Source organism: Mauremys reevesii, linkage group 2, assembly GCF_016161935.1.
Source record: "Mauremys reevesii isolate NIE-2019 linkage group 2, ASM1616193v1, whole genome shotgun sequence".
Taxonomy (NCBI): Eukaryota; Metazoa; Chordata; order Testudines; family Geoemydidae; genus Mauremys; species Mauremys reevesii.
In genome coordinates this window covers 233,708,326-233,730,134 of record NC_052624.1, presented here as the reverse complement: position 1 = coordinate 233,730,134, position 21,809 = coordinate 233,708,326, and the positions used below count along the sequence as shown (strand labels likewise).

General features: G+C 40.8%; 1 protein-coding gene across 6 annotated transcripts in view; it reads right to left on the bottom strand.

Moving 5' to 3' along the window:
* Positions 1-8,791: 8,791 nt before the first annotated feature.
* Positions 8,792-21,809, bottom strand: part of HNF4G (hepatocyte nuclear factor 4 gamma) — a 276,933-nt gene continuing 263,915 nt past the window's right edge. For all 6 annotated transcript variants that reach the window (XM_039527147.1, XM_039527143.1, XM_039527146.1 and 3 more), the window contains 6 exons: positions 17,462-17,617; positions 14,309-14,396; positions 11,657-11,809; positions 11,265-11,501; positions 10,651-10,773; positions 8,792-10,232 (listed from right to left, as the gene is read on the bottom strand). In XM_039527147.1, the coding sequence (XP_039383081.1) occupies positions 10,114-10,232; positions 10,651-10,773; positions 11,265-11,501; positions 11,657-11,809; positions 14,309-14,396; positions 17,462-17,617 (876 nt within the window). In that variant the 3' untranslated portion in view covers positions 8,792-10,113. The remainder of the gene's footprint in view (positions 10,233-10,650; positions 10,774-11,264; positions 11,502-11,656; positions 11,810-14,308; positions 14,397-17,461; positions 17,618-21,809) is intronic.

Here is a 21,809-nt window from a genome sequence, read left to right as displayed (position 1 = left end):
AGGCCATGGACCACATGGCTGTGTCTGCTGCATCTGAAGCTGCCTGCAGGGTTGCCCTGGCAGCCTCTGTGCCCTCCTCCACCAGTGCTTTGAACTCCTTCCTGTCGCATTCCTGGAGGGAGTTCTCAAAGTTGGCCAGGGAGCCCCACAGATTAAACTCATACCGGCCCAGGAGAGCCTGGTGGTTCACCACCAGTAACTGGAAGCTTGAGGACAAATACATTTTTCTTCCAAATGAGTCCAGCCTCCTTGAATCTTTATTTTTTGGGGTAGGGGCTGGTTGGCCCTGCCATTCCCTGTGGTTGACCAATTCGGCCACCAGGGAGTTAAGAGCAGGGTGAGTGTGTATAAGTATTCATGCCTCTTGGCAGGTACAAAATACTTCTGTTCTACTCTCCTAGAGATGGGGGCCAATGAGGCTGGGGTTTTCCACAGGGCATTTGAAATTTTTGTCACCCCTTCATGGAGAGGCAAGGCCACCCTGCCCGGAGCCATGGAGGACAGTACATTCAACAGGGAGTCTGAGGGCTCCTCCATCTCCTCTGCTTGGAGGTGGAGGCTTGATGCCACCCTTGTAAAGAGTTCTTGGTGGGCCCTAAAGTCCTCCTGTGGGACAGAGGGAGGAGGGACCATAATTGCCTCATCCCGGGAGGATGAGCAGGCCGGTGTGGTACTTTGTGTGTCCACTGGCACCGGTGTGGTACTTTGTGTGTCCACCACCTGGTCGGTCTCTGGGCACGGTGCTGAGGATGTACATCCCACTGACTCCTTCCTTGGAGGTCTGGAGAAGGAGGCCGATGGTCCTTCTGAGGCTCCGGCCACCAAGTGAGCCTGGCACCAGCAGAGCCAGCTGTTCAGCCAGGCTGGCCTGGCCCATCGATGAATGACTACAAAGGGAGGCTTGGCTGACATATGACCGGCCGCTGTTCCTGGACCAGGAGGACTGGTGGTGCTGGGAGCGATGCCAACCACGGGACTGTGATCCTGATGTGGAGGACTGGTACCATTGGTAACAGCTGCTCTGTGGTCGGCTCCAGCGGGTGGACCTGCACTGGCGAGACACTGGTGATTGATGCCCAAGGCTGCAGAGGCGGTGCCGTGGCAGGGTCCTGGAGTGGGACAATGAATGGGAATGACATCATAGTTCGTGCTGTGATCGGCTGTGATAGCCCCTCCGAAATGAGGACCTTTGGCGTCATCTGCCTCAGTCCTGTTGGAGTTCGCTCCTCGAGGCTCAGCGGTGCAGAGTCTCGGTCAGACGGAACCCAACCAGACAGCCTGGTGGGCGTCGAGGGTGATCCACGTGGACTTTGCCATGGACAGCGAATGGCATCGGGAACATTCCCTCGACTGAGACCGGTATCGAGGCAGGGGTGAATGCAGAGATCCCACTGGTGGGTTGCCTCTGGAGTGCAGGGCCAACATCAGCAGTGCTCCTGGTACCATCATGGACGTAACATCCCGGGGTGCCTGCAGGGCCTCTAGTGTGGCGGGCATCCGGGGAGGCCTGCTCCGAATGGGCCGGGCTACTCTGCTCGACTTGAGTCAGAGGCCTAGAGGCTGATGGGGATCGAGGACTGCCCAACATGGGTCTAGCGTCTGTCCCAGGTTTACATTGGTGCCGCAGCAAAGAAGGCCTTTTCCTAGCCTTCTTGGCAAGCCCCATGGATGGGGAGCAGTGCTGACTAGTCGATGGCGCCGAAGGGTTGCTGCACACCGCCACCGCAGTGCCCGGTGCCGACTCGGAGCTGCACGCTAGAGCTGGGGTGAGTGCCGACTTCATCAGAATAGCCCAGAGCCTAACGTGCCTTTCTCTCTTGGTCCGAGGCTTAAAAGACTTGCAAATCTTGCAGTGATCACTGAGATGGGTTCCCCCAAACAGCGTAAACAGTCTACGTGCAGATCACTCACTGGCATAGATCACCTACAAGTGTCGCACGACTAAAAACCTGGGGCCCGGGGCACGCTCCGGCCCGGGCGCTCTAGCTAAACTAAACTAACTAAAAACTAACTAACTACAGGTACCATACACTGAACGAACAAGCGGTTTTGGGGACAAGCTACAGCAAAGCTGGAGCAGAGCAGTTCCCAAGCACTTTCACTGGCGGCAAGAAGGAACTGAGGGTGGGGGAAGAGCACAGCACCCCTTATACTGTGCCATGGAGGCACCACTTCAGGGGTCACTAGGGCGCTCCCCTATGGGTACTGCTAGGAGGAAAACTTCTGGCACCGGTGCATATGGCGAGCACACACACTTATTGTGGAATACACATGAGCAATCACCCGAAGAAGAAATGGAGTATCTGGCTCAATTTATTTAGTCATATGATGAAATTTAACCAAGATGCAAAAAAGGGGGGTTAACAGGGAACCCAGATTATGAAGTAGTTAAATTATAATTTTGCTACCGAGATAAAATATAGATCATTAATTTGCCTATTGCAAGAGAAAAATCTGCTCCAAAGTACAGTATATAAATTAAGCATATAAGTATGGTTTATTTTATAGTACATCTGTCTGCATATTTTAGATTACTGTTCTTTATACTGCATTTCAGATCAAGACTAATTTCATTACAAAAATTTTAATAGGACAATGAAAAATTCTATATGGCAATTCTTTATAGACTATTACTATTGCTATCCACTCCACTTTTTGGAAACCACAGCAATTTAGTCTCTAACCCTGGTAATCTTAAGTATATCTTAGAATAGATGAGGTTGGAAATATATTGAATAAACTCTGTTGGAAAAACTGCCATTGCCTCTTAATGCAAAATCTCTATGTTCAGATGCTCATATTATTTAAATTACAAAAAGGCAGGCATCAGAAAAATGGAATTCTTTGTTGGACAGTCATTTCCATGAAAATTCATTCAATTGTGAAAGGGGTCAACGAAATAGAAAGGAAGAAAAACTGCACGCTGTTAAAATATAAGCATAGGCTTCATCGTTCTAGTCATGCAATAAGATGCATGGGCTAAATTAAAGAAATGCTTTGAAATGTTCTAAAAGCTGAAGGCTTTCTATATATTTAGAAAAATTTCTAGCTAGATTTCAGTTATAACCCTTTTCTTTTTAGTTATGTTATTCAAACAAGAAAAAAGTGGTCATTATAACAGAAGACAACAGTATTCTGCAACGTTAAATAAAAAAAATACGTAACTATTGCTAATATTGTTTTTTGGTTTGATAGGTCAGTATAAAGGTGCCAGCCTTAGGGCTTGTCTTCGCTGAAAAGATAAGTTGTATTGCCCCTAAATTGAGTCCCATCCGCACACAAAAGCTCTCAGCTGGAGCATGCTGCTGCTTTTAACTCGGGTTGACTGTCCTGCCAGAGGTATAGGCTAAAGTTGGAGCAAACACAGCTCATTAGCTGCTGACATGACCACTCTACAGTGTGGACTGAGGCTAACTCCACTTGGGCGCCTTTAGTCCTCCAACATCTTTCCACAATTCCCTGGGTGCCCAGAAAGGACAGTCAAGCGCTCCCGCCATCACTGGGAAAGAATTCAAAGAAAGGCTCAGCTTAATGCAGCACAAAGAAATGTGAGATGTACTTCCCAAAACTTACAGTGCCACACACAAGTGAATGGAGTGCCAGTGTGGCCACAGCAACTTGGGTGTGATTTTGCAGGGTGGCTCCTCTCACTTGAGCTAGGCTAACTCAAGAGGAGTAACTCAAGTGTACAAAACTCTACTTAACTCTGCAGTGAAGACATACCCTGAGAGAGAAAATTTCACCACACATGACCCTGGTTAAACGATTGCTCCCTTTTGAGAGTCCTCAAGAAGAACTCTAGAGCACAGGTTCTCAAACTGTAGTCTGCGACCTCCATTCAGTTGGTCCGGGGATAGCTCCCTCTAAGTGGCATGCCTGGGCGGTTGCACACGAGAGAATGAAGGGTTACCCACCTAATTAGTGGAGCCAGGCAGGGGGTAAGTGGGAGGGGCAGTGGGGTGAGAAGTCGGGGGTGGGGGGATTTGGGATGTGCAGGGCTGCTGAGGCCAGAGAAAGAGGCAACTTTCCCCAGCTCCAGGGCTGTGACTGCCGGGGAGAAACAGCCTGCTTTCCCAGCCTCAGCTCTGTGGATGCTGTGGTGGGGGAGAGACCCCCCTCCTTCCCAGCCTCAGCTTGGGGCTTCTGTGGTGGGGGAGAGAGGGAGAGACCCCCCCCTTCTTCCCAGCCCCAGCTCGGGGGCTGCCACATTAATCCATCACATTAGAAAGGTAAGACTACTGATATTAAAATATGAGTTGTGTGCTTTTATTTGTAGAACAAAAACATTTTATTATTATTACTTTTTTTAATGTTGTACTTTTATCCAAATCGCTTTACAATAGTTAGCTAACGGTACAAACAACATTTGGAAAGATCATTAAGTGGTCTGCTGAGACTCTCAGCAATTTTCAAGTGGTCCGCAAAAAAAAAAAAGTTTGAGAATCACTGCTCTAGAGGGTGAAAATTATCAGACAGAGGGAAGCATAAAAGCTGGCTGACTTGAAAGATGAAAGAAAGAGAAGCAGGCTTCACTATCATGGCTGCCATCCTCACCATCTTTTGGTAACCCAGGATCCAGCCTGACACCACTGTGCCTTCATCATCCTTATCCTGAGATGTGTCTTGACCAGACTGGGTCAGAGAGAGGGACCCTGATGACACTGCCACCTCCATTGGCTCCAGCAGAATCCTGAACACCCACCTGGGGTGTGAGACTTTGTCCCCCTCTCCATGGGTCCTTTTCCTTCTCTACCCTATTTCTTCTCTTTCCTATCTCTTCTCCTTTTTCCTTCTGTCTAATAAGAGTCTGGGTTAGTTTACCAAGACTGCATATTTTACAACTTTTCTTTGAGCCTGTGACCAGAAAGAGGCAGCAAAAGCAATGCCCTGAACAGACCAATGTTTGCCAGGACTTGGGGTGGCTGATAAGACTATGTGCTGTGCCTTGGATTTTCCAGCAGTGACGTTGCAAGTGAGAGTCAACGCCAGAGAGAAGCTGCATTTTCTATATTTGCTGTTCTTTTCTTTCTCTTTTTGTGTGTGTCTGTCTTGTTTCACTGTCTAGGAAATGGGATCAGACTTAAACAGTGAAAACAACTGTTCCAGCCCATCTGTCAGGGTTCCCTCCCCACTCTGAACTCTAGGGTACAGACATGGGGACCTGCATGAAAGACCCCCTACGCTTATTTCTACCAGCTTAGGTTAAAACTTCCCCAAGGCACAAATCCTTTCCCTGTCCTTGGACGGTATTGCTGCCACCACCAAGTGATTTAGACAAAAATTCAGGAGAAAGAGCCACTTGAAGTGTCTATTTCCCCAAAATATTCCCCCAAATCCCTTCACCCCTTTTCCTGGGGAGGTTTGAGAATAATATACCAACCAATTGGTTACAGTGTGAGCACAGACCAAACCCCTGGGTTTTTAGGACACTGAAAATCAATCAGGTTCTTAAAAGAAGAACTTTATTATAAAGAAAGTAAAAGAATTGCCTCTGGAAAATCAGGATGGAAGGTAACTTTACAGGGTAAAAAAAGATTTAAAACACAGAAGATTCCCTTCTAGGCTCAGCTTCAAAGTTACAAAAACAGGAATAAAACTCCCTCTTAGCATAGGAAAAATTCACATGCTAAAACAAAAGATAATATAACACATTTCCTTGCCCTTATTTACAATTTTTGTAATCTTAGATGCTCATTTCAGCTGTTTTCAGAAGATGTTTTTCCTGCCTGATTTCCCTCTCCATCCAGAGAGGGAACAAAACAAAGAGAGCACAAATAAAACCTTCCTCCCCCTCCCCCCTCCCAGATTTGTAAGTATCTTCTTTCCCCATTGGTTCTTCTGGTCAGATGTCAACTCGGTTAATTGAACTGATTAACCCCTTACAGGTATGGCAATTCAGTACAGCTGCCCTGTGTATATTTATGACACCATCTCAACTGACTTCTTTTGTTTCCCCCAAAAGACAGTTATTACGATCTAAGAGACTGTCAGACCAGGCAGTTTCTTTCCAGAAACTCTCTCCAGCTAAAGGGAAAGGGAACAAGAGATTAAAATGAAATCCTTATTTAACACTTTACATTTCAAATGTTTTTACTGTCTTTTCTTATTTTTCTGTATCTTTAATAAAAGGTTAAAAAGAATGTTTATGGTGTGTTTGCCATGGTATTAACAGGCTGAGGTCACTGTATACCAAACCCTGAAGATCGTTTAAACTTATGTAGGAAAGTTTCAGGGTCATGGTAACACATTTGAGTCTTTTGGTCCATTTATTCCTTTGAATTAATACAACAGAACCCTACAGGAGCCTGACTGAAAGGCCATTAAAGTCAATGGGATGCTTTTTATTGATGTAACCCATGCCTATGTGGGGTGGCACTCTGTCCCCCTCTAGTGATGGTTATATGGCTAGTGATTGATGAGCCTGCTAGAGCTTTGGCTAAGAGATTTGTGTCTTTTAGTTCATGCAGTAGTGGCTCATGCATTAAGCTCTAATGGTCTCAGGTTTGATCCTGGCTGCTGGAATCTGTCAGCATTACAAGTGAGGGTTCATCTGGGCTATCAACTGTGATGTCTCTGAATCTTGAGATGTGCTTCCTCAGCTAGAGGAAGTATGTAACCCGTGCCTGCTTGGTATGGCACTCTGTTCCCGAGTGGTGGCTACACCAGCTAGAGATAAGTCTGCTACAGCCTTGGCTAAGAGAGAAGTGTGTCTTTTAGCTCATGCAGTAGCAGCTCATGCATTAAGCTCCAGAGATCCCAGGTTTGATCTCAGCTGTTGACGGCCGGGGTCTGTTGGCATTACATTAACTTCAGTGGAGTTTGGATCAGGCCCTATAGTAGTGTTTCCAGCTATACACAAAGGATGAAAATCTCTCTTGTCCAAATTACTCCTCTTTTCATCCAATTCAGCATTGCAAGTAAAGGGCACAGAGATTCCTAAACTGGAATCATCAATTGCAGACACAGGTTGCTCAAAAGGCCTAAAAATCAACAACATCAGTCAATATCCACCCACCATACAACCTATAAAGAGAGACACAGTTGAATATTTGGCCCAACGCAGAACAGATGCTGATAACATGATAAAATACATTGCAAGGAATCTTAAGGGGAAAAAAAGAAAGAAAAAATTTACCTCTAAACATTCAAGTATTACCAAGTTTCTACTAAATTCAACTGTTTAAATAATTTGAAATCTACAGCTTACAAAGGCCATGATTCAGGAAACTATCCCTATCCAAGAACAGTAGTTACTTACATGCTTAATATTAAGCACAGACCTACAGTTAAGCATGGGTTTAAGTGCTTTCCTCAATAGGGATTGAGCTAAGCATGTGCTTGAATGATTTACTGGGTCAGGATCAAAAACTGAAAAGTATTGCTATATAGTACTAAAGCAATGCTACAGCAGTGGCAAGTAATGTGTTGCTATCATATATTTCCCATGTGATTTTAATATCGTGAAGATGCAGATTTGTAACTTTTTTGTACTTATTTATATGACAAACAATATAAAATGACATCAGTGTTTTCATGCAATTATGTAAATTGTCAAAAAGTTACCACAGGGCAGGTTTGACATACACATAGTTTATATATCTGTTTATTGAGCACTGATAATTATGATGATTGATGGTTATTTCCAGCAACCATTTTTATCCTGAATGCTCAACATACAAACAAGACATCACAATTGAGACGTATAGGAGATTTCATTTTAATATAATTTAAGGTTTAACAAAGCTAATCATTTTTGATTTTTGCATAATTAAGTTTACAAAAATAATGTTACATTTATAAAATAAATCAGCATATCCCAATAAATTACAGTAGTGTTTTCCTTATTTGAAAAAAATGCAATGTACTGTATAAAATAGAGAACATCCTTTAGTAAGATAAAATACTACAGTATATGTTTTTATCCAGTACATTCTGGCAGTTTGTGAAAATATTCTATTGTACATTCTCTGGTTCTTACACTGTATTTTAGACAGACACAATAAGCTGTGCTCTGTGTCAGTTATAGAGGCATTCACAAAGCGTCCCTGGGAAAATTACAGAATGAACCCAAACAGGGTGAGACCTTAATCATGAAATATTTGGCACATTCAGGTCAGTAGGCCCGAACCTGTTCCCACTGACCTCAATGGAGCTTTGCCATGGACTTCAGTGGGAGTAGGACTAGGTATGGTCACTTAAATGGGAGTTGCATATGCTCAGCACATATCAGCACCTAAAAGCTACATTATAGTTTCAAAAAAGACTCAGTTCCATACAGAGGTGCCGACTTTGTGATTTTCCCAGAAGTGCTGGCCCCCCACTCCACCCCAGGTACTGCCCCCACTCTACGCCTTCCCTCAAGCCCCTCCCCACCCCCTCCTACCCCTACTCCCTCTCCTCCTGCATGCCACTGAACAGTTGATCACTGGCAGGCGGGAGGTACTGCGGAGGAAGGGGAGGAGCTGATCCTCGGGATCCACCGGTGGGCAGGAGGAGGAGCTCATCTGTGGGGCTGTTGGTAGGTGCTGAGCACCCACTATTTTTTTTCCTCTGGGTGCTCCAGCCCTGGAGCACCCACTGGGTCGGCGTCTATGGTCCCATTTGTGTACAAGGGACACAACCCTGCTTCCACTGAAATTAATTGCAAACCTCCCCTAGGCATCAAAGAGAGTACAATCAAGATCATCAAAAAGTGAATCATACATATCATAAAGGAGATGAGAAAGGAGATGTTATTGCTCCACAGAGCAATGCAATATATGCTTATTCATACAAAATACAAAACAACCAATAAAAAAGAAAACACTTTTTAAAAAGCAAAAGATGAACATTAAGAGCTATTGTATGCAGATTTAACTACAAATACAACTATTGCAGAATACCCTAAAGGAAAACACATACTGCTTGGTGTTATGTGAATTCTCATTAAAGCATTCCAAGTTTACAAGTCAGAACTCCAACTTTTTCTAATTGTTTTACATGGTTTTGTGGCTTTATGTTTGCAAAAAAGGACGAAAAGTTCTTTTAGCTGAGTGTATACCGCTTTAAGAGTCAGGGAGTTAGCTGCTCCATGATGATTGTATGAACTTATGATGTTGTAATAAACCAAGGTATTTGGGCCAGGTCACATCTCTTTGCTGAATCTCTGACTCCAATGTGTTATTTCATTAAAATAACCCAACAGACCACATTATTTGGCACTTTTTAACAGCTTTTTGGGGGAAAGTCTCCATTAAAGGAAACATCATTTCTCTTATGAACAACCAGACTGTGCGAAGTAGCAATTTTCTTGTGATGTCAATAATTCATGAATGAAAGCGTAGCATGAAAACCTCTCTCTGAGTCAGTAAATAGATCATCATAACAAATTCCAACTGTGAGCAAACACAGTGTGTGTGCATGATCAAAGTCATTCCCTATACCCATGTTTCATTTTTAGCATGCAGCTGCACGTTGCGGGTTCTCTCATTTTACCATATTCACATAAACTGATAGGTAAACATGACAGCTATCATTCAACACATTTAACTCTCGTGGTATAGTCATACTTCAAGATCCTGGTATCCGCACATTAGGATTTATTTTAATGAAACAGACCCTCCTATCCATTATGTATTTTCACTGTAAATGTAATACGTCTTTTTTATTTAACAACCTGCTCTTTTATTATTTATGAACTCTTGGCTTGTGTTAATCCATGTCTTAAGTTCTACCATTCATAGCTAAACAAGCACAATTAGTTCCAAGTGACATTTCAATGAAGAAATTACTTACAGATCTAAAATAAACAATATTAAGATGACAACTACAAATGGGAAATACAAATGAACCCGTTCAATTCAATGATCCAAAGGCATTACCAAAATATACATATGCTGTAAGACTACCAGTATCCCCAAGTGAACAACAAATTCATCATTCATAATAGTGTATCTTGCTTTCTGAGTTTTGAAACAGAAGAATTATAAGAACAGCCCCCTGTACTTGCTTGGGTCAAGGGGTGGCCTAATTTGCTATCCTGAGGTTTCCACGATCCAGGTGTCCTAACAATTTATATAGTGCATGTAAAAGAAAAGAAAACAAAAACAAAAAATAAAAATAAAAAAAAAATTATCACAATGTTTTTTGTTTTAAAATTGATTGCTGTGTTATGACTGTAGCCTGGTTTGTAGACATTTTGTATTCTTGTCCAGAGCCTTGCGGAGGGGAAGGTAATGGAGTTTCTGGAGTTGCTGAAAAAGAATTGAGAGGAAACTATGCATTATTATGTTCTTAACCAATCTAAACACATATTTATGACATCATACTACTGTACCCTAAAAAAGTATCAGCGTTAGTCGCTAAAGGTAAATATTCATTTTAAAATATCAGAATCCCTGTGTATTGTTCACCTTTAAAAATCCACATTTGTAACCAATGGTAATATCAAAACAGTGTCATGTGTTTTAAATTAAACTCACACCAGAATGTATTGCTTAGGAGGTTGCCTGTGTGCTTTTTTTTAAAAAAATTCAGTACTATTTAAATCTCAGAAATTATGATGAAAGAAGTATACACTAGCTTTGACAGGTCACCATTTTAATGAATTTGCCAGTTAACATCTGACTGTTACGGTTAGTTATGATAGAAAGATAATGTGCAATTGCTTACAGATCTGTTCTGTATGTACAGGAGCAGACATTGAACTTATGAGAATAGTTTGGCCAGTTAATGGATCCTGAGCTAAATGAGGATGTACTGGATGATGAAGATGACTGGCATCATTAGATGTACCTGCAAAAATTACAAGAGCACATATCAATTCGAATGAACATGTTGCTGCTAGCGATTTACACAGCAATAATTACATTCCCTTAGAGCAAATATTTTGATTGGCAATTTGAATAATTGCCTTTTGCGTATTCATTAAACAATTTAACAAGACTTCAACCATAATAAGTATGACATTTGTTTTCTGCTTGGGTTGCATTAACAATGGATTTCATCCTTACAATATTTATAAGGATTTCCTGGTCTGTCTCTTTGGGGAATTGTATGTCCAGGTACTCAGCTATGGCTGAGGAACATACAATACACATTGGAAGTGAGGAGACAGGACAGTTAGCCATGTTATCTTGACTTTAACACTCCCCCCAAATTAGCACTGATCCAGTCCCCTGGAGTAAGTCTGAGCAGCCTGGTGAGGTGGGGAGGAGGATACTTTTTCTGAAGTGCTTATCAGGTTGATATGGTGGAATATCACAGAAAAAGAATGACACACTTACCCCCTAGTAACATTTCCTGAAGCAAACTGTCAATTTTAACCATTCCAAACAGTTTGACCAACTGTATTTGTTCAATCATTTGCCAAGTGATGCTCTGAAGGGTAGGCAATAGAAGCAGAAGTTCTCCAAACCTCCCCCTGGAGTCATACTGACGGTCATTAATGTAATCCTCTAAACTGATTTGGACCTGGAACCGCATGTTCTTAATCTTTAATGGGTCGCTCAATCCCTTTGCATCTTGAAAAAATGAAAAAATTCTTCAAGTCAAAGCATATTCTTTTAGTGAATAATTCTTAGTGCAAATATGTAGACTGTTAATGAATGTTACATCACCAAAGGTGAATTTCAGTGTATTCATACAGTAAATCTGAAAGACTTTTTGGAAAACGTACCTGGATCAAAAAACACAATTGCTTTCAAGCAAGCATACTCATTGTCATCTATTTGAATTTCCTGGAATGGTCGGACTAGTTCATCTAGAATCCGGTTTGCCACTCGGCTGATCTCGACTTCAGAACTGTTGCGATGGATGATGTAATCGTTACCTTGAGGAGAAAAAATACCAGAATATTGACTGATGTTACACAAAGGTTTAAATTTACAGACCCAGGTGAACCAAACCATTTTTAATTTTGCAGATTTTTTTCATGTTGAATTTCTCATACAGTAAAATTCCCTCCTGCAAAACTAAGTTTCTTTACAAGGAAAGCATATGTGCAAAACAAAGTCCTGACCCTGTAGGTACTTAGGCATATAAGTATTCCCATATGCGTAGTTATGATTAGTGTGTCTGCAGGTTCGAGGCCTATTTGTGATCACAAACTGGGGAGTTACCCAATTAGCCATCTAACTATATAGTTTTGGCCCACAAGTCCATTTTGACACATTAGATTTGGCACAGGCAATTAATCTTAGGAAAATGCAGTGTTCTATTTTAGAGGCTTTAAAGAGGCCACGCTGAAAACGTGGTCCTCATAATTATTTACATTTATTGTAAAAAATATAAGTCTCCACTTCTAATTTATTTGGTTTAGAATTCTAAACCTTTCTAAGAGAATGAGAGGAACAACATGCAACTTCCTAACAGACTGCTACTATTTATCGTAGCATAATCGTATGTACTTTATTATATATATGTACTACTGTAAACCCTGGGAATCCCAGTCATGGATCACGACCCAACTGTGCAAAACACTATATAAACACAGAACAAAGACACAGTCTCTGCCCTGAAGAATTTACAATCTTCAACTGGTTCAGTCACTACAGATGCTACTGAGCTTATTCTGGTAAGAAAAAGTTAATAGGTGAAATCATTGCCCCACTGAAGTTAATAGGAGTAAATGGTTGAATAGAAACAAAATAAGATGTAGCTTTTGAATGATGAAGTAATGTAGTAGCAGATGCTTTTGTTGTATTGATATGGGGTAGTATGTAGTGCACATTGATTTAAAGGAATAACAGATCCATTTTGTTGGCTAAGATATTTTAGATATTCATATAAATTTACACAAAATTAATATTTCTTTCCATCATTTTACCCAAGCAGGGAATTCTTTGGAGGCTTGCCAGACAGAATATTTGGAGTAAGTAGGGGAATTATGTTTATAAAGAAAATTGATAAGGTATTAAATGGGGTGAACTTGTTGCAAAACCTTCTGCCCCCAACAAGAGTCATATTCTGGGCTAGATTGTCAAAATCATCAGTAGAGGGACAGTAGTTCTTCCTTCAGAGAAGGTTGATGGAGGCCATCCTTACTGGGAGGCAAGTGCTTCTGCTACATCTAGTAGGGGCAAAACCCAGAAACTTCCCATCCAAGAAACACCTGCTTCCACGGCTTCCACTTCGGATACTTCTTGCCTGACAAGTCCTCAACTCACCAGCTGAGGAGAAGCAGAGAAAGCCTCACCTAAACAAGGGAGAGAAGGGGAAACTCTCCTGCTTTTAGCAGAGACAGAAAACCAGCCCACACCGGCAATCCATCTTACTTTAACTTCTGGCCAAAAGTTATCTGTATACTAAAATGACCTGTGAGAATAACATACAAGGGCAAGAGTTTTGTCAAGAACAAAAGCTGATAATTTTCTGCTAGGTCAATGAATCATCAGCTATACAGAATTCATTCTTATAGAGCTAGAGTAGCTGGGGGTAGTAATTTGGTCTTAAATTGTTCCTTTCTGTGGCATATAATTACCTTCATCATGCTAACCACCATTTTCATTTACACCAGTTCTGCTCATTACCTAAGTGTCCCAAGAATACAGCAAATATTTATATCTTTAGTAATTTAATGGGTACGATGGGTCAGTTTTACACTTAACTAGGCAGTTTATTTCAGTAAAACTGCACTCAGGAAAAAAAATTGGATCGGGAACAGGAAGGAGCCTCTAATGTGAGTAGCATCTCTAAAGCAAGCGCTCTCCATTCCCTGGATGCTAGGGTTGGTACAATAATACTCAGAATGAGTCATATTGGGCCACAGATAGCCAGACCCCAAGAGTGGGCATAGCAGACAGTGGAAAGTCCCCTACACATAATGGCACAAAGTTTATGAAGAAAGGCTGATAGACTGTCCCAATTCCTTACACACTTTATACCCCTGGCTTGCATTAGGTGCTTCTGTCCATAGACACCTAGACAGTTCCTTGAAACAAGGCCAAAGTACTGGCACAGATGGAGCCCGCTGGTGGGTTGTGACATGGGTCAATGTTGCCACACAGGATACCAAAGTAAGTAGATCCATTTGGCAAGGACTTCCTATGTGGGTGTAGGTTTATGGTATCAGTAGGACTGCATCCATTTTAAGGGACTTTACATCTGCTTTTGCTGAAACTGGCATGTGACAATATAGTAGGCATACCATAAGTACAGTGTTTAGGTATGTCATCAGTGCAGTGTTTAAAGACAGTAGAGTGCATGGCACTCATTGTGCTGTGGCAACTGTCTGAGTTAAATGAGGACACCGTTAATCAAGATACTGATTATATGGTTGTTAGTGAACTATAACATGGTAATTATTAATTAAAACAAAATAAATGTTTACCTAAAAGTAAAATGTCCTTATACACCATGGACCGTTTTGCTGCTCCAAGTAAGAGGTGTTCCCCAGCATGCGCTCTTAGCAGGGCAACCTTAAAAAGAGGAACCCCCATAAAATAACAACATGGATTATAACATCTATGTAAATATGTGATTATCTGTAGTGGGTAAGATGAATCAGCTGCAGCAGGCATCAGAGTGCTGTTGCTTGCAATTACACCACTCAGACAACTACAAGTAATTTTTAAGGTACATGGTTCATTTTATAACAACACCTTACTATTTCAATGTAGTTGAGTTAAACTGTGTAACTTTTGTCACTGTTATCACTTAGCAATACGTACAAACTGAATTTTGAACACAATATGATTTTGCAAATAGTTTATCATTGTATACATTTATGTGCACTTCATAGTTTCCACTTCCTTTTACATAAAGCTTGTTCTTGGATTTTAAGTCAACATGGAAGGAACCAGTGGCAGGAAGGCTATCATAACTTCTTATCCTGAATTTTGCAACATCCAGTACAGTATTTTCTTCAGCCTGATCCAGTAAAACACAAAGATATTTGAGATGGCTCTTTCCCCCACAAAGCCAGCCTTCTGGAATTTTTTTTTTTTGGCTTAGAACAATTTTCCTAGTGCCATACCAGGCCCACCTATCAGCTTTCAGAAGATAGTGCATTACTGGGTAATTCAACCAATTTTGCTAAAAATATTTCTCTTCTAATAACTGAAATAAAAGAAAAAACACCATGCTCAAAATTGAAAATAAAACAACAGAGAAGTACTCCATTTTGCTGTCAAACAGGCCAGTTTCACTACGAAATACAGACAATGATATTATTGCAAAATATATAGAACAAGATCTCTTTATGATAGTCAATAAAGAAGAAACCTGATGCATACCAGGAAAGCAGTTAAACAATTTACTCACTAGTTTATCATTTTTATTTACATTCCATTGTTTATAATGCCCTCTTAGAAGCTTGGCAATTAAATCTATTTTCTTCGGGGGGTTGTTTGTTTCCATTGTGCAAACATTAATTTTTCTCTTGTGATTTTTATGCTGGGATTTTCAAAGCCAGCTAAGGGAACTGAGCAACCAAATTAGAAAGCTTTCAGAATCTCAGCCTTAACAGAGCTAACACATTTTTTTGTTTACCTTGTTGTTCATAAACCAGGTTGACTCTGAGGTCAGGAAGAAAGTGTACAAAACAAGGAAGCTTATTTGATAAGTAAATGCTAGTTGCCAATTAGCAAGAGGTTATCATACAAAAGTAGTAACCATTAGTTTTAACTTCTCAGTAACAAAGTATCAGGTTTTCCTTGGAGTTTGCGCAATATTTCTCACTTTATATTCTAAATACTGTAGGTCAAATTTTCAGCATAAAATTATTGGCTAGTGACCCTCTAAAGTGCACTTATACTCTGAAAAGTGTAAAGTTGGTATGTTCTTAGTCAGCAGGTCTGTTCTTTTTCCTGTTCCATCATATCAGCTTAAGTGATGAAAGCAAGCTTTATGGCTTCTTACATCTGTGGCCCCTAGAATGCCAACACAACTAAAGACTGATTTGATTCCATTCTCCCTTCTATATCATCAACGGAATTGTTTGCTACATTTGTGCAAACCCAGTGTAAGCACAGGTGTCACTGAAGCAATAATTTGAAAGGTTATGCAGCACCTTTACTACTGGAATGATGCAGGAGGAGGAATGTCCCCAGCTTCACTCTCAGATACAAGGCTGGGTTTGCAGTGCTGAGAGAACCCCCTCATGTATTTTTTACTACAAACAGAGAATGTTTGACACTGAGGAGACAGTAAAGAGGAATTCCACAATGACATTTTATAGGGTCACTTTCGGAATAGAACTACAGTTTAAAAGACCAAAATCAGGGCATTCTTAGCAGTGAGTTAACCTCCCAACCAGCTGCTTGGTGACAGTAATATCCAGGGACATACACAAGGGGGGGGCAAGCACTGATAATCAGCGGAGGGCACAGAACTCCTCTGGCCCCAGGGATGGGGCCAGGAGAGAGAGCTCCTCTGGCCCTGGGGCCATGGCGGGAGCTGACAGCTCCTCCAGTCCTGGAGCCATGGTGAGAAGAAAGACCTCCTCCAGCCCTGGGGGTGCAGAGGAGAAAGCAAGCTTCTCCAGTCCTGGGGCCATGGCGGGAGCTGACAGCTCCTCCGGCCTCAGAGCTGTGGCAGCGAGAGAGCGCTCCTCTGGCCCTGGGGCTGGAGAAGCTCCCTCTCCCTGCTGCAGCCCCAGGGCAGGAGGATTTCTGTGACCCCATTGCAGCCAAGTACTTGTTGATACATTTATTCAGATGGCTTCAAGGCACACGGATTTTTGTTGAAATGGTGAGTGTACTTCTGTTTATATCTATGCATATGATATAAATGTATGTGTTGATATTAATCTGTATAATATGTGTGTGTTTAACATGCCCCTCCAAAAGTGGTCAAATTTAAATTCCTACATACGCCCCTGGTAATGTCTATTACAACATGATGATCTGGGGTTTAAATTCACTTTAGACATCTCACTCAAAGCTAACAGATATCTGGCATGGCACCAAGGTGATGATATTTTGTCCCTAAAGAGAACTCAAGCACTGTTTACATGTCAATTTAGAATAAAATTTACATAAGCACATTATAAATGTAATTTTGGATATTTTATTATATTATATTCAACAGCAAATTATTGTCTATGGTTTGGCATCAATATAGGTTTGATTTCTTCTCGAGGCTGTAAAACTTATATTTCTTGCAAGGATAAGGAAACTGCTTCAAATTAAGTAACAAGCCACCTCAGTCTTCACAAACAGTTGCAGCTGAACATGAACCAACTGTTCTGAAAGGTTGGATGGTTTTTTTAACTGTTGTTATTAATTTTGGCATGCCTTTAAAGTTTCTGGTTCCAACAGTTGCAAAATATTGTTTCTGAAATTTCCAGTTCGTGGATCTGCATCCTTTTTTCCAACACATGAAGCACCCTTCAACCTCTACTATCTCTTTATGTGATGTCTCAAGATCTGCTTCAAAGCTGAGATCTAGCATACAGGGCAGACAATGAATTGTTACACAATATTTCTACATGACTGTAACAGGAGGAGAATAATCATTATTCTCCAGTTCATTTGCTTTGTACCTGATCGTCCAATGGTAGTTCACAGAAGGCTGGAATATATTTAGCCCACTCTACAAGGACCAAGAGCTGTTGCTTCATAGATTCACACACATCGCTAATACTGGCAATTTTCTTTACATTTATGTCAGTACTAGCACCAGGGCTCGAGACGGGGATCTAGCCATGTTAAGCAAAAACAAAAAACAAAACAAAAAAAATACACCATGTTAGTATTCCATATTTGTTACTATGTTTCCACTGGCTAGAAGTATATTTAAGCAAAACACATGGAAGCCAGCATGCACATTATTGCCAAACTCCCTGACAATATAACGACAACCAATATGCATGTAAATGATAATTTTTGTCCCTCATTGTTACTAGTATGGTGTACTTTACCTTGATAGTGGGGTTCTTATTGTTATATTTTCAGAAGATCTTCTCGTTCCAAGAGATGACTATTATTTATAACATTTTTAATTCAATTAAATTTTTTTGGCCTTTAAAATGGATGACATTTACCTCACTTTAGAAAGAAAGGGGTAGGAAGGGAATGTAATACAGTTCTAGGCACACAAAGATAAAAGGGAAATATGTATTTTCAGTGAAAAGATAAGTATCATTAACTCTAGAAGATGAAACAGGCTTTTTAAATGCCTAAAGCAGAAAGATTTGTAACGATGAGAACCAGTATGGATAGAAGCTGGGGATGTTTCAGAAAATGTACTAATAGGAGTGTATATAAGGCCACCTGCAGTGCACAGTGTTCTGTGAAACACAGAGAGAGGAATCTTTCTGGGCCTGGTGCTAGAAAGCTTTTGCATGATCACTGAGCCAAATCGTGAAATCCTTAATTACTTTCTAAGGAAAGGAACAATACTAAACTTGCTATTAAGCAATACAGGCAAGATGGCTGAAGACAAAAGTAGGGCTGAAACTAGGAAAAATATCTCACTTAGACCTATGGCATCCATCACGCCAGAAAAACCTGCACAAGAACCAGGCAACTGAGTTTCAAAACGCAGAGTCTCCCGCTACTCTCCCCCTTTGGAGGTTGGGGGCAGTGTGGTTTCACTACCAAGGAGGAAGTAAAGGATTTGGGTCTCTAACACTGCAAGTACCAAAACCCCATGGTGAAATCCCACTATGTTGCAGAGCTCACAAGAGGTTGGGTTTATGAGCTAAGGCCCAGTGCTACCACATAACTTGGTATCCTGAAATACAATGAAACTGAATAGGACTACAGTGTAGCGATAGATAACTAAGCATACAAGGATTATAACACTATTTGTATTTTAAAAGTTATAAAGCTTTAACTTTTTGAATTTCAGTGTCTACTGACATTCAGTAATTATTAGTGGAACAATCCCTCCACCCCGTCCCCACCCCCATTATCTGACTCCTCCAAAATTTCCTGCAACTGTAAATCAATAAAAAAGGAAAGAATGCTGAAAAATAAACATTGATCTTCTATTGCATTTTTTTAAATGAATTCTGTCAAGCCTATAGATAATCAACTTAATATCAGCTCCCAGTCCAACGCTGTAGCTGAGAGGGTGAATACAATTCTTGCATGCATCATCTGGGAATATCAGTTAGGATTAGGAAGGTAACCTCTGCATATGGCCTTAGTGAGACCATTGCTGGAATACTGAGTCTAGTTCTGGCGTCCTAACTTCAAAAAGAATGTTGAAAAATTGGAAAGGGTTCAGAAAAGAACCACAAGAAGGTTGCAAAGTCTGGAAAACATGCTTTATAGTGAGAGATTTAAGAAGCTCAATCTATTTAGTTTGTCCAAGAGAAGGTTAAGATGTGTTTTGATAGTGTTCTACAAACAGGTAAATGGGAAAGAGATTTCCAGCAGAAGATGGTTCTTTAATCTAGCAGAAAAAGGCATTAGCAAGACCCAATGGTTGGATGCTGAAGCTAGACTAGAAATAAGCTGCAAATTTTAAAGTGAGGATAATTAACAGTCAAAATTATTTATTTAGGGACATAGTACATTCTCCATCATTCTACATCTTTAAATAAAAGACTGGATGTCTGTGTAAATGATACACTATAGCGCAAAGAAAAGTTATGGGCTTGCTGCAAAAATTACTGGGTCAAGTTCTAAGACCTGTGTTATGCTGGAGGTCAGATCAGATGATCACAATGGTTCCTTATGACCTTAAAGTATATGAATCTTTGCACTCCCAGAGGTGTCACAGCTCCTGGCTATGCTACCATGACCTTCCCTCTCTCCATTGTCCACTGTCCCAACCTCCTCCTCTTTTAGCATACAGTATGGAGGGGTAAGTAGGGAAAATAATGCTGACAGGGTGAGCATTATCTTGTAGTACTGTATCCCTGATGGTTTGAGGGAAGGCAGATGCTACTCAGTCTCACTCCTACCTGGATCTTCCACAATGGTAGAGCTTTAACCCTGCAGATTTGGGGCACAGGGGCTCTTATGGGATTGGGACAAAGGAGACATGCTCTTCTCTGCTCCTCCTGGAACTATTTACTGTATAAGTAATGGAATCATTAAAGTTAAAAGGAGAAGGATTGAAACTTCTTTGTGCCTTCCTCATTGCTTCTTCCATGTGAAAACTCTCCCTCAACTAACCTGCTACCCTACCCTCTTCTCCTTCAAATCTCTCTCTGAAGCCCATATTAAATTTGCCACATGTTTGACTGAGGGTCACATGAGGCTATCTGGCACTTTATTCTCACACCTTATGTGTGTAACTTTTTAGCTCTTTGGGGCAGGATTGTGTCTTCAGATGTGCTTAGCACATTGTGGAGCTGATCCTCTTAGAGACCTCAAGCTACTATGGAAATATAGATATCAAATAATCAAAATACAATATTTAATCTTTAGAGGGGAAAATTCTAGATGGGGAATATATGCTGAAGACAGACAATTATCTCCCAGTTTTGTGGGAGAAAAGAATACAGAATGGATATTTAGCAGGAGCCCATTTAAGAAAACACTTTTATTCATGAACTGTATGTACCACTTGTCAATGATTAAAAGACTATAACAACACATAAGTGTATGTACTATAAACAAAGTTCAAAGAATTACTAAGGAAAACAGCTTATTCGTAGATTTTAAGATCAGAAGAGACCATTATGATCACCTACTCTGATCTCTTGCCCAACACAGGCCACAAGATTTCATCCAGAAACTCCTGCAGCAAGATCTTAACATACTGGTAGTTGAGATGCCTAGGATGACAGCTAAAAGTTAGAGCCCAAACAGAAAGTTAACCATTAATTAGGTTGATATAATTGGAAGTCTGTCACAAATAGAGATGGGCATGAGGCTGCAAAATTTGGACCCAAACTTTCCAAAGTGAAGGGTATTTGGATTTAGGGCTTTTGTTCAGAACATTATGGAGAAAGGAGAAGCCATGAGGTATGGGTTAGATGAAGTGAGAACTTTTCCCTGAGTTTGGGGTTGTTAACATAGTTGCTCCAGGCCTATCTGTAATTATTCAGCTCAACATCTACCAAAGAAGGAGAAAGCATATCCTTAAATATTTATCTTTGTTTACTTGTTTGTCTGCCTATGTATTTTTAAGGTGCCCATCACCGTGGCTTCTGAACATAAGCCTGAGGTGAAATATTAGTTTATTTGTTTGTAAACATGAGTTTGAAATATGAATTAATTTGTACAATAAGAAAACAATAAATGACCAGGCCTGGCTAAAAGTTACTTAAAGCCTAACATTCTACAAAATAATAAGGGAAATGCAAATACCTTTGAAGAGGCTTTTTCATTGACTACTAGAGTCAGGTGTAGTACCAAAGTACCAAGTAGGCCATTCATACCAGCCTAGTAGTATTAGGTGGGTAATTTAATTCTTTCATTTAATAAGGAACAAAGAAGGATCCAAGAAATTTTACAGCTTATGGGTATTTCTTAGAGACAGCTCCATCATACGCAAGCTGCTGAACAAAGGACAAGATTACAAAACTTTTGGGGATGTATCACTCAGTATAAAACAGTCAGCATGAAATCATGAAGTAAAGATGGCAGCAGTTACCCTCCGAGTAAGTTACTAAGAGGTAAGGGAGTGTGAAATCAATTATTAGGATTTATTTGAGTTACAGGAAACCAGTGGATACTGTTCTACTCAACAATTGATTGGATAAAAAAGAAACTAGAGGAAAATGTAGTTCAAACCAGACAAAGAGAGTTCAAAGGCACAACGTGAATAGGTTCAGCATTTGGACCCCTTTTGTTAACCTTATTAGATTTTATGAAATCCAAACATTAAAGCTGTGATTTTCAAAGGAGCCTAACTAAGGGAGTTAGGCACCCATTGGCATTTATTGGATGTCAGACATTTATCTCTGTTAAGCTCCATTGAAAATCCAG